Here is a 13409-nt window from a genome sequence, read left to right as displayed (position 1 = left end):
TTCTTTCTCTCTCGCTCTCTGTGTCTCTCTCTGACTCTCACTCTCTCTCCACAGTCCTGCCTTCCATCACTCCTCCCATCTCTGTGGAGTCCTCAGGCTCTGGTTCCGGGGCCTCTGGGGCGAGTGGATCCTCCGGAGATCTCTCTGGTGATCACTCCGGTGAACTGCCTCATTCCGGGGATCTGTCCGGGTCAGGTGATCTTTCAGGCAGCGGAAGTGCAGAGATTCCCAGCGGATCATCTGGTCTGAGTAGTGGAGATGCGTCCGGCTCGGGGCTGAGTGGAGACGGATCGGGAATAACGGTCACTTCAGGGAGGGGCAGTGTTTTATCCGGTTTGGGCTCTGGGGATCCTCAGGAGGCTGGAGAGGGAATAATGGTCACCTTCTCTTCAGGGAGTGGCAGTGTTTTATCCGGTTTGGGCTCTGGGGGTCCTCAGGAGGCTGGAGAGGGAATAACGGTCACCTTCTCTTCAGGGAGTGGCAGCGTTTTATCCGGTTTGGGCTCTGGGGGTCCACAGGAGGCTGGAGAGGGAATCACTGGGATCCTCACCTTCCCCACGGAAATGGGATTGGGAATGTTCAGTGGCAGTGGGTTCCTGTCGGGATCGGGAAGTGGCTCCGGTGTCAGTTCTGAGGAGAGCGGCTCTTCATCTGACAGCTCCAGCAGCTCTGGGGAAAGTGGGGAGTTGTCTGGAATGTCGTCCGGCTCCAGCTCTAGTTCCAGTGAGGAGTTTTCCGGATTTCCCTCAGGATTCTTTCCCTCAGGAGGCTCCAGTGGTCATTCGGGAGAGGAGTCGGGAAGCGGAGACACTCAGGTCCTGCTGATCGATGGTAAACTGGTGGAGGTTTCCACCTCTCACACACACAAAGAGAAGGAGCTGGGTGGAGGGGGCCTGGAATTCAGCGGCTCCGGATCTGGCAGCAGTGGCTCAGGGTTCTTCCCGAGTGTGACCTTCTTGGGGTCAGGGTTTACTGACCTCACAGGGTCAGCCTCAGGGGAACAGGAGGCCTCGGGGTCTCTCCACTACAGCTCCAGAAGTGGTGATAACAGCGGTTCGGACTCGGGCAGCAGTGGCTCAGGGTCCTTCCCCGGTGTGACCTTCTTGGGGTCAGGGTTTACCGACCTCACAGAGTCAGCCTCAGGAGAACAGGAGGCCTCGGGGTCTCTCCACTACAGCTCCGGAAGTGGTGATATCAGCGGTTCGGCCTCGGGCAGCAGCGGCTCAGGGTTCTTCCCGGGTGTGACCTTCTTGGGGTCAGGGTTTACTGACCTTACGGGGTCAGCCTCAGGGGAACAGGAGGCCTCGGGGTCTCTCCACTACGGCTCCAGAAGTGGTGATAACAGCGGTTCGGACTCGGGCAGCAGCGGCTCAGGGTCCTTCCCGGGTGTGACCTTCTTGGGCTCAGGGTTTACTGACCTCACAGGGTCAGCCTCAGGGGAACAGGAGGCCTCGGGGTCTCTCCACTACGGCTCCAGAAGTGGTGATAACAGCGGTTCGGACTCGGGCAGCAGTGGCTCAGGGTCCTTCCCAGGTGTGACCTTCTTGGGGTCAGGGTTTACTGACCTCACAGGGTCAGCCTCAGGAGAACAGGAGGCCTCGGGGTCTCTCCACTACAGCTCCGGAAGTGGTGATATCAGCGGTTCGGCCTCGGGCAGCAGCGGCTCAGGGTTCTTCCCGGGTGTGACCTTCTTGGGGTCAGGGTTTACTGACCTCACAGGGTCAGCCTCAGGAGAACAGGAGGCCTCGGGGTCTCTCCACTACGGATACGGAGCGGGAAGAGGTGGATACGCATCAGGGTTCGGAACGTCGGGCTTCCTATCCGGGGACATGTCTGGAATCTCCAGATCCTCCACCAGCGATGAGGAGGACAGCGCTGTCACCTTCCTGACTAATGACTTCATGACAGAGGTTTCCAAGGCGACCACGGTTTCCATGGAGCTGGGGGCTGGGCCAGTGCAGTTCAGCGGGCAGGGAAGTGGGTCCCACACATGGAGCGGTGCTGACCACCCAACCCAGGCCAGCGGTGTCTCATCTGGGGCACACTCTGGAGATCTGCTCCCTGTGGTGCTGTCCTCTCCGCCCAGCAACAGGGAGCTTATGGAGGGCACAGAAGGGCCAGAGGAGGCCATGGCTGAGCTGGGGGAGACCACCAGCGAGTTTTACGTGACCTTTGCCCCTGACCTTGCTCCTGCCGGATTGGCTGCCCCAGCCATCTCCCTGCAGACCCCTGCCGTCATGGAGAAGCCATCCTCAGAGGAGGGTGAGTCAGCACACTTTCAGTCGACTCCATGTTCATTGCTATGGACAGTTAAAAGAACGTTTGTTTGGCTGTTACGTTGTCGAGCCAACAGACTTATTTAAATTATTTAAAGTGGCATGGTGTTTTTATTGAACAGGCCAATCAGAAAGGTCACCCTATTCCCTATATAGTGCACTAAATAAGGAGTATGGTGCCATTTTGGGGCTAAGGTACACACTGTATTATATTCATCCTAATTGTATTCATGCTTAGGTATCCCTAACCCATGTGACCCTAACCCGTGTGGTGCTGGGTCATGCTCAGTGGAGGATGGTGTTGGGTTGTGCCAGTGTCCGCCCGGGAAAGTGGGAGAAGGGTGCCAGTATGGTGAGTCCTGATGCAGGGGTATCATTATCTCTCATTATCTCTCATAAGACGTCGTCGTTCCTTCGTTCCTAGCAAGGTCTTCGTTCCTAACTCTCTGCACATCTCTCTTTCTGATCCATTCTGACGCCCTCACCATTCTGACACACCTTAGTAAAGAAAGTTTCTAACAATGCTTTTCTCATCTCTCTACTGTATGCCTGGACATCGGTCCCTCTGTCATGATTAGGGTTGTGAAATTCCAGGAATGGTTTTCCTGAAATCCTGTTTGGAGGATTCCCAGAATCAGAAGGGAATAAGCAGGAAATCCAGAATCCTCTGACCAAGATTTCTGGGAAACCAGGGAATTTATTGAAAGTTCCTGGAATTTTGCAACCCTCTGTCCCGATGCTACTATCTGATACTGTACATATTCAGACATTTAGCAATATTCTGTAGGCTGTATTTGTTATATTTTTAGATGTGATTCACTAACACTAACAATGCATTTTGTTCCCACTTTTTCCTGTCTTGATGCACTGTATATTTTGTGTTGTAGTGTGATGTTTTCTCCTGTTTTGCCTGCACCTGGTTTTGGGTCTCTCATTCGTGTTTGTCAGACAGTCGCGGGGTCTTTGGTGTGTATGTGTGTATCGTGTCCTTGCCTCGAGGTCTCAGAATCTCTCCACCATACTTCTTTATCATGATTCACTCCATCCTGTGTTGTTTTTGTTCTGCTGTTGCCTAGGCTACAGTAAGCCTACCCAACTGGCAAAACCGGTTGAAAGGACATCATAATGATGCCATTTCAGACAGATTTGTCTGCTGGTTCTATTCTCTTTCCTACTGCATGCCTGCTAACCCCTGGTACACCTACCAACATCCTGGTGCATACTGGGTACATGCTGGGTACATGCTGGGTACATACTTGGAACTTCTGCATATATGAATCTGAACACAAAGCTGCCCAAAGAATTAGAATTACTCTCATCTAGTCATTCTATTTCTATGAGTCTGCCACCCAACAAGTAGCTGATCCAGATTTAACCTTACTTCAGATCTTAATACATTTATATGATAAAGTATCTTTCTTCTAAAGTGTATGAATCAGAAGTTCAACATTTATGAAAAAAAGTAGTCAAATATTGTTGTCTAAAGAAAGGTTAACATGTACAGGAGTGAAGATCATTGAGATGATTATTCATCTTCCTTTCAATGATGATCTGACACAGTAAGGCTGGAGTCTGAATCACCATGTTGCAGCATCTCAGACTGTTCCGATTCCATGACTTCCAAGATGTTGTTACCCAGCTCCCCCCTGCCAAGGCAACTGCCCCTTCACCCCCTGAGGCACCAGTCTCACCCCCCCCCCTTTTTTGCAGAGGTTGATGTGTGCCATTCCAACCCTTGTGCCAATGGAGCCACCTGTGTGGAAAATGCAGACTCTTACAAATGCTTATGCCTGCCCAGCTACGGAGGGGACCGCTGCGAGATTGGTACGAGGTCGGCTTCAGCTAATGTTTACTAACCAACAACAACCTCTCAAAAACAACAGGAGTCATAAGGATGCAAAGGAAACTGTTATCGCTGGCAGCTTGCATCATAACAGGGCTGCGTTCAGGAGGACAAATGGCCGAAAACGTTTTTAAATGGAAAACCCCAATTAGGGTTATCATCAGCCAAGTTTGGGTATACTTCCTATATTTCAAAAACGTTTTCTCCTGTTTTGTGCATGCTGAACGTGACCCAGGTGTGGCGGTGAATTATTTTGTCTGCTCCAGAATAAGTTGATTGTAGGCACAGATCTAGGATCAGCTTTCCTTTTGCCAAAACCTTACCATTAGGGGTAAAAACGCAAAACTGACATTAGATCCTTGTGAGCAAACATTTTAGCGGCCCCCTTCTTGACAGAGGAGATCATGAAAAAGAAATCTACAATTAATTTCCTGCAATTCTACACATTTTGCTATGGGGTGTATAGAAAATGTTGTAGTTTTAAAGCAAGTTTGCTGAAATTCTGCGCCTTTTGCCATGGGGCGGAGAGACTAATTAGCAGTTTTACAGCAACTTTCCTGCAATTGTACACATTTTGCCATAGTGTAGAGAGAAATGTTTGCAGTTTTTAATATGATATTTCAGTGAGAGTGACTAACAAAATTGATGGGGGAGCCTCTGTCTGTAATTCAACTATGATTACTACAAGTTTAGATAGCTGGCTGGATTAATTGACCAATAAAATGGTTTGTCTGACACGGGCTAATAACTGTCAGTGAATGACATAACAAGAGAAACTGTTGCAGCCACATGCAGAAATGGCACCTTGTGTATTCTTTTATTTTTTATTTTTTTACCCCTTTATTTCTCCCCAATTTCGTGGTATCCAATTGGTAGTTACAGTCTTGTCTCATCGCTGCAACTCACGTATGGACTCGGGAGAGGCGAAGGTCGAGAGCCATGCGTCCTCCGAAACACAACCCAACCAAGCCGCACTGCTTCTTGACACAATGCACATCCAACCCGGAAGCCAGCCGCACCAATGTGTCGGAGGAAACACCATACACCTGGCGACCCGGTCAGCGTGCACTGCGCCCAGCCCACCACAGGAGTCGCTAGTGCGCCTGCCAGCCAAGCCCTCCCTAGCCTCGACGACACTGGGCCATTTGTGCAATGCCCCATGGGCCTCCCGGTCGCGACAGAGCCTGGGGTCGAACCCAGAATCTCTGGTGGCACAGCTAGCACTGCAATGCAGTGCCTTAGACCTTTGTCTTTTACAAGACACTGTCACTGGCCATAGTCATATTTAACATGTAATAGCATAACACAACAGATTAGATCAACTGGAATGACACTCACTCACGTTTGTAGCCACGCCCCAAAATATTCTAATGAATACATTTTAATTTTCACAAAACTGCAAAAAACCATTGAAGGGCTCAAATGGTAATTTGAGTCATTATGGTTCCACATAGAACCATCACCCTTCCCAAAGAACCCTTGAGGAACCTTCTTTTCTTAGTGTGTAGTTCTATTGCTGCTCCTAGCAAGCAGGTGTACGGAAGTAGCTGAAGTAGCCATTTTGTGGAATTGTTTAGTCATGTAGGTGTGGTGAAGGAATGAATGAAGCCTTGAACGTTACAGTGAAGGGGAAAAAGGTATTCACCATGTTCTGTAAACAAGTATACAGAGTACATTTCCCTACAGCAACTCTCATTAACTGTTGGGAGAGACTCACTACAGCAACTCTCATTAACTGTTGGGAGATAATCACTACAGAAACTCTCATTAACTGTTGGGAGATAATCACTACAGAAACTCTCATTAACTGTTGGGAGATAATCACTACAGAAACTCTCATTAACTGTTGGGAGATACTCACTACAGCAACTCTCATTAACTGTTGGGAGATACTCACTACAGCAACTCTCATTAACTGTTGGGAGATACTCACTACAGCAACTCTCATTAACTGTTGGGAGATACTCACTACAGCAACTCTCATTAACTGTTGGGAGATACTCACTACAGAAACTCTCATTAACTGTTGGGAGATAATCACTACAGAAACTCTCATTAACTGTTGGGAGATAATCACTACAGAAACTCTCATTAACTGTTGGGAGATAATCACTACAGAAACTCTCATTAACTGTTGGGAGATAATCACTACAGAAACTCTCATTAACTGTTGGGAGAGACTCACTACAGAAACTCTCATTAACTGTTGGGAGATAATCACTACAGAAACTCTCATTAACTGTTGGGAGAGACTCACTACAGAAACTCTCATTAACTGTTGGGAGATAATCACTACAGAAACTCTCATTAACTGTTGGGAGAGACTCACTACAGAAACTCTCATTAACTGTTGGGAGATACTCACTACAGCAACTCTCATTAACTGTTGGGAGATACTCACTACAGAAACTCTCATTAACTGTTGGGAGAGACTCACTACAGAAACTCTCATTAACTGTTGGGAGATACTCACTACAAAAACTCTCATTAACTGTTGGGAGATACTCACTACAGAAACTCTCATTAACTGTTGGGAGATACTCACTACAGAAACTCTCATTAACTGTTGGGAGATAATCACTACAGAAACTCTCATTAACTGTTGGGAGATAATCACTACAGAAACTCTCATTAACTGTTGGGAGATACTCACTACAGCAACTCTCATTAACTGTTGGGAGATAATCACTACAGAAACTCTCATTAACTGTTGGGAGAGACTCACTACAGAAACTCTCATTAACTGTTGGGAGATAATCACTACAGAAACTCTCATTAACTGTTGGGAGAGACTCACTACAGAAACTCTCATTAACTGTTGGGAGATACTCACTACAGCAACTCTCATTAACTGTTGGGAGATAATCACTACAGAAACTCTCATTAACTGTTGGGAGATACTCACTAGGCTGACTTGTTAAATGATTTGTTGTATATTTAAAGTATCACAACCAATTATTATTAAGTTAAAGACTACCCAAGAGACCCCGTGTGCTAATTTCCCAGGTGTTTTTTGTTTGTGCTTTAATTTTTAAAACACAAATGCATTATAGAAAGAACCATTTTCTGCATTAACTGTACATTTATTGGCTTGTTTTGCAGAGCAACAACACGTTGGCTAAAGCAGAATGTTTTCGTCACCAAACCCTGTAGTTGTGGGTTAAATGGATGCTTGATGGATGTTTCACCCATTCCAAAAAATGTCATATCCCTCAAAGTGTTGCCAGTCTTATCAAGCAGTGAATCAAGTTGATAGTTAATAGGTCCTGGAAAATGCAGTATTTTCACCAATGTGCAGTAATATTTATCACACCATAGGTTGGACTGAAATAAATCAATGATTATAGTTGGACTAATAATGGAGCATAGAAAAATGGCAGCAGTTCTAGAACAAACACAGCCTCCATAAAACCTCTATGGTGTCATATGTGGTGTTGATCAGTATTCCCTCCTATCTAATGTAAATGTATTTGAGTGTCTGTAATAAACCGGGCTTCTCCGGGGTCTGGTAGCCTCTGTCTCATTATCGCCCCCTGCTGTTGACGACACAGACGAGCAGGATTGTGAGGAGGGGTGGACTAAGTTTCAGGGCAACTGTTACCTGCACTTCCCCGAGAGAGAGACCTGGCTGCAGGCCGAGCAGCGCTGCCGAGACCTCAGCGCTCACCTGGTCAGCATCATCACCCCAGAGGAACAGCACTTTGTCAACTGTGAGTAAAGGCCTGTGTGTGTGTGTGTGTGTGTGTGTGTGTGTGTGTGTGTGTGTGTGTGTGTGTGTGTGTGTGTGTGTGTGTGTGTGTGTGTGTGTGTGTGAGAGAGAGAGAGAGAGAGAGAGAGAGAGAGAGAGAGAGAGAGAGAATATCCCTTCACTCTTTCCCCCCCTCCAGCCAACGGCCAGGACTACCAGTGGATTGGACTCAATGACAAGACAGTGGAGAATGACTTCCGCTGGATAGACGGCACACCACTGGTGAGTCAGGCAGACAGACACAGTACAGAGAAAGTGGGTTAGCACAGAACTTAGTCCCCACTCAGAGTGCTCTCCCCCAGTGGTTCCCAACATTTCCTTTCCCGGGGCCACCAGATCACCGACTATTGCCTACCACATTCAAACACTGTTCATACTGTACCTGTAGATTAATACACTGTTCATACTGTACCTGTAGATTAATACACTGTTCATACTGTACCTGTAGATTAATACACTGTTCATACTGTACCTGTAGATTCATGCACTGTTCATACTGTACCTGTACATTAATACACTGTTCATACTGTACCTGTACATTCAAACACTGTTCATACTGTACCTGTACATTCATACACTGTTCATACTGTACCTGTACATTCATACACTGTTCATACTGCAGCCTACTGCATTCATACACTGTTCATACTGTAGTCTACTGCATTCATACTCTGTTCATACTGTACCTGTACATTAATACACTGTTCATACTGTACCTGTACATTAATACACTCTTCATACTGTACCTGTAGATTCATACACTGTTCATACTGTACCTGTACATTCATACCCTATTCATACTGTACCTGTACATTAATACACTCTTCATACTGTAGCCTACTGCATTCATACACTGTTCATACTGCAGTCTACTGCATTCATACTCGGTTCATACTGTACCTGTACATTAATACACTGTTCATACTGTACCTGTACATTCATACACTGTTCATACTGTACCTGTACATTCATACACTCTTCATACTGTACCTGTACATTCATACACTATTCATACTGTACCTGTAGATTCAAGCACTGTTCATACTGTACCTGTACATTCATACACTCTTCATACTGTAGTCTACTGCATTCATACTCTGTTCATACTGTACCTGTACATTAATACACTCTTCATACTGTACCTGTACATTAATACACTATTCATACTGTACCTGTAGATTCAAGCACTCTTCATACTGTACCTGTACATTAATACACTCTTCATACTGTAGCCTACTGCATTCATACACTGTTCATACTGTACCTGTAGATTCTGATCTGCATGCCATAGACTACTTACTTACTCTCCTGATTTCTGGGTTTTCTACATTGAAAACAAGAAACCAACAGAAACATAAATGATCTTTGTAACTTCCTACCAATGTTGCTCTCCACTCCCCTCAGCAATTTGAGAACTGGCGGCCGAACCAGCCGGATAACTACTTTAACTCTGGAGAAGACTGTGTGGTGATGATCTGGCATGAGAACGGCCAATGGAACGACGTTCCCTGCAACTACCACCTGCCCTTCACCTGCAAGACTGGCCCAGGTACATATGGGTCAGGGGTTAGGGTTCAATAATTGTGTTCTAGAGTCTGAATAGGCACTGGTAAATGTTTTCTTAAAAACTAATTTCACTGTACCTTCGCCATCATTATGTGTGGTTATCTTATACCTGTGTTGTTGTTACAACTCATTCATGTTTTATAAACTCGTTAGGCAGGTACCCTTCAAAATAAATTGCTACCAATAAATATCATCAGTTGTAATTTGATGGATTGATTGATTTACTGATCATTGTTCCCCAGTCTACTGTGGCGCACCGCCAGAGGTGGAGAATGCCAAGATGTTCGGCAGCAGGCGGGAGCAGTATACTGTGGGGTCCATCATCCGCTACCATTGTAACCCAGGCCTCCTACAGCGCCACCTGCCTGTGGTGCGCTGCATGGCAGACGGACAGTGGGAGAAGCCACAGGTGGAATGCCTGGGCGGTGAGTAGTGCACACTCTTTTACTCTTTCAACACTCTATAAACATACCTGTAGGTTAGTCCCACATTGACACACTTCCAATTCTCGTTAAGAACTCTGCTATTGAAATGATCGTTAGAAAGGTGGAAATCGAGGTTCCTTGTAGGTTGACGAAAATGTCACTGTATTTTTCAGTGAAGCTTTGCATTATTGTAATTTTGTCTGATGCTATGAAATTACTTTTGAATCATTGAAGGTAATGTATGAATCATTGAAGGTAATGTATGAATCATTGAAGGTAATGTATGAATCTATGAAGGTAATGTTTGTTTCTCTTGCCAACAGCAGTGCCCTCCCCCAGTAACAGAATACAGCGCAGATCGATCAGAAGGCGAGGAGAATCAACCAGCAGCAAACGTCACTAAGCAGGGAAGACTAAGGGAGATCTCTTGAAGATAATTATTTTATAAGAACATTTACAGAACACAGAAGCCATTTTCTAACTTACTAACGAGGTTTGAATGTTTGAAGTACCCACCTTGTACATAAGACCAAATCAACTTTGAGCAGTAACATTGTCTTTTCAGTTTGTCACTCTCTGACTATTTAAAAAAATATATAAATTAAGCCATTATGTAATTGTATGTTTTTGTCATTCTTGTCCCAAAATAATGACATGTTTTCATTATATATAAGAGTTGTTTATTGTTTGGAGTTTTATTGTTATTATTCATATACTTTTTGGTTTTGGTGGATTGTGATGCCGTCGATAAGATTCACCTTTTACTGCAGTGGGCTAAATCAGGGTCACATAAATCTACTTTGAAACAAAAGTATACACCTCACACACATGGTTATGGGCTTAAAATAAATAAGACACCTGCACCATGTCACATATAGAGTTGAAATGTATTACATTTTGAGTTTGCATCCCATTATTACACTTTATATACATTACAGAAAACTGAAATATAACAAAACCGTTTGACATAGAAAAAACAGATTTGTTCAAAATAATGCTTATAATTATGAAATTATGAAAAATATGAATAACATTCCACCCATGAGGCCACTAGGTCATTTGACTGCAGGAAAAGGCTATGGGAGGGGATAATAAGGGAGATATTATTTATTTCATCTCTAAGTCATAAAGAGAAAGCTAGCGAAGCCGACACAGCAGGCTACTGTGTCCGTCTGTATTTCAAACCTACATCATTTGTTTAGAGCAGAAGGGAGACAGAGTGCCTGATGTGAATAATACACAGCAATGCTAGAATCTCTGCCTGCCACACTGGAGAGGCAACATCATGCAATCTACTGAGGCTGCCCTAAAATAAGAGAGTGAAAGAGGACTCAACTTCTCAAATAAGAGAGAGAGGACTCAACTTCTCAAATAAGAGAGAGAGGACTCAACTTCTCAAATAAGAGAGAGAGGACTCAACTTCTCAAATAAGAGAGAGAGGACTCAACTTCTCTCTCAGGTTCAGTAGTGACACGGAATAATAAAAAAACAACAGGCTTGGGGTTCAATTCCATTTAAATTTCAGTCAGTTAATTCATTGAAGTTCACTGTATTTATTTCCTGAGGGGATTGGAATTGAATCTGAATTTTGGTTTGTCAACAATGTTGTTGGCCTAAACAGGACCAAACGGATGAATGTCATTGGTCAGTTTGACACTTTCATCGTCTCACACAAGGCTGTGCAGTGCATAGCAACTCCATGGGACCAGTTTTATTAACAACAGCAGTAGCTTTCAGATCAAATGTTTCTCTTCATTGTCTGTTTTGTTTCACAGAAAAACCTCAGCGGACACATTTATTTCAACTCCAGATCCATCGCCATTTTAATCGCTTGTAGTCCTTCAGTTTTGTATTGAATGCATAGCCTGCTGTTATATCTGATGAAGATATAGATGCTTCATTCATTGTTTCTGTTTACAGGAGGCTGTGCCTCCTCCTTCAACACACCGTCATATGTCTTGCTGGGCAAAAGCTTCACCTGCAATCATAAACCATATACCAATCAAAGAGATGACGGAGAGGTTCCACAAAGAACAGGCTTAAAGCAATTCTATACCTGGAACTTCCGATGACAGAAGTGTCATTTAAAGCTACACACACCATTATGTTTTACTGTACCCCTGCAGGGCTGAACGTATTAAGAGCTTTTAGAAGATAATAACACAATAACCAGGTCTAGTGTATAGAATAAAAAGGACATAAATGCCTCCTGGCATTGCTGAGGGATGATTGTCTCCAAAGCAGCTGAAGCAACTTGACAAAGGGGCGTAGAGCAGTGTTTAGCAACCTTTTACTACCAGTGATTGGCAAACTATGACCCCTTGACAACTAACCGTCTGAGGGACCTGTCAGTAACATCCCTGGGAAAGGTGCCGGTCCACGGACCAGAGGTTGAGAAACACTGGTGTAGAGCACTCCTGCAACTCCCCCGACCCTGCCATCTGTTTAGGGTTGTGTACTGTAGGCACAAAACAGGAGCAAAATGTTCTGAAATGGAGCACGGGATCAGTTACCTGAACACTTCTCCTGTTTTCTTCTGTTTCCCACTAGGCACTAACTGGTTGAATCAACGTTGTTTCCATGTCATTTTAACAGCAAAGATCTATGTGATGACATTGAATCAATGTGGAAAACTGATTGGATTTGCAAAAAGTGATCAATGTAAAGGATTTCGGGTATAATTGTCTTTTTTTCACCTAACTTTTATCCTAAATCCAATGAGAAGGTTAGCATGTTTGTTGATTTTACTTTGAGTTCATGTTAGTTGACAGTCAAAACTAGATGTTGAACTGACGTCTGTGTCCAGTGGGTTGTGTGAGAGCGACTGACCCTGTGCATGAACAGGCCCAATAACCCACACGCTGAGAACATCATGAGTAGAGGTGTAGAGGTTCTAGTCTTATGGAGCTGGACAGAATGTACCCAAATGTGCCTGAAATGAACTGTTTGTCTTCCAATGTCTGTATTCAACATTTGTTCCAAAACATGCCAAATAAAGATACTTTACTTGTTACTTTCTCTTGATTTCATTCACTTTCTGTGTGCGGAACATGTTCAATAGTGAAACATTAATGTTCAAATAGATAGTTTATTGGTATGGTCTTTTAGGTCAGAGTGTTTAACAGGATTGACACACAACAAAGATCAATCTGGGAGTGTCTCCCAAACATTCTAGGTTGAGGCAACAAAAGCCTTCTTTCACCTCCCATCAGTCTCAGTCGACTCACTGTTTCTGAGGCAGCTGGTTCAGTATAAACAGAATATGACTTAGAGTCATGAGGAATAATCCAATTATGGTACATTTCTATTTGCCAACAGGGTGGGTTGCCGTCAGTTTAGCCCTGTGAGTGTGACTGAATAGAGGCCTGTTTGTGGTCCCCTCTCTGCCTTGCCTACTCCCTCCTTCTCTCTTTCCCTCCTTCCCCCAGACTGACTGTCTCTCTGTCTGGCCACACCAGTTCACCTCCCTCGCCCAGAACTCCTGGCGGTGTGCTCTTTCTCTCTCCCATCTCTCTCTTTTTCTGTTTGTCTCTCTCACCCACTCACAGTCA

At 44.7% G+C, this 13409-nt stretch overlaps 1 protein-coding gene across 4 annotated transcripts in view; it reads left to right on the top strand.

Moving 5' to 3' along the window:
• The window catches only part of LOC109878480 (aggrecan core protein), a 32992-nt gene extending 20116 nt beyond the window's left edge, over positions 1 to 12876 (top strand). Inside the window, exons 13-20 of one of the 4 annotated variants that reach the window (XM_031812921.1) lie at positions 55 to 2262; positions 2515 to 2628; positions 3987 to 4100; positions 7671 to 7829; positions 8007 to 8089; positions 9272 to 9416; positions 9676 to 9858; positions 10185 to 12876. In XM_031812921.1, coding sequence (XP_031668781.1) covers positions 55 to 2262; positions 2515 to 2628; positions 3987 to 4100; positions 7671 to 7829; positions 8007 to 8089; positions 9272 to 9416; positions 9676 to 9858; positions 10185 to 10261 — 3083 coding nt within the window. In that variant the 3' untranslated portion in view covers positions 10262 to 12876. Of the gene's footprint in view, positions 1 to 54; positions 2263 to 2514; positions 2629 to 3986; positions 4101 to 7670; positions 7830 to 8006; positions 8090 to 9271; positions 9417 to 9675; positions 9859 to 10181 lie in introns of all 4 variants that reach the window. The other 3 variants (XM_031812920.1, XM_031812923.1, XM_031812922.1) reach the window with 3 other exon arrangements.
• Positions 12877 to 13409: the final 533 nt, after the last annotated feature.

The sequence above is a fragment of the Oncorhynchus kisutch genome, unplaced genomic scaffold (genome assembly GCF_002021735.2).
Source record: "Oncorhynchus kisutch isolate 150728-3 unplaced genomic scaffold, Okis_V2 Okis03b-Okis08b_hom, whole genome shotgun sequence".
Taxonomy (NCBI): Eukaryota; Metazoa; Chordata; class Actinopteri; order Salmoniformes; family Salmonidae; genus Oncorhynchus; species Oncorhynchus kisutch.
This window is presented reverse-complemented; position numbering and strand designations above follow the sequence as displayed.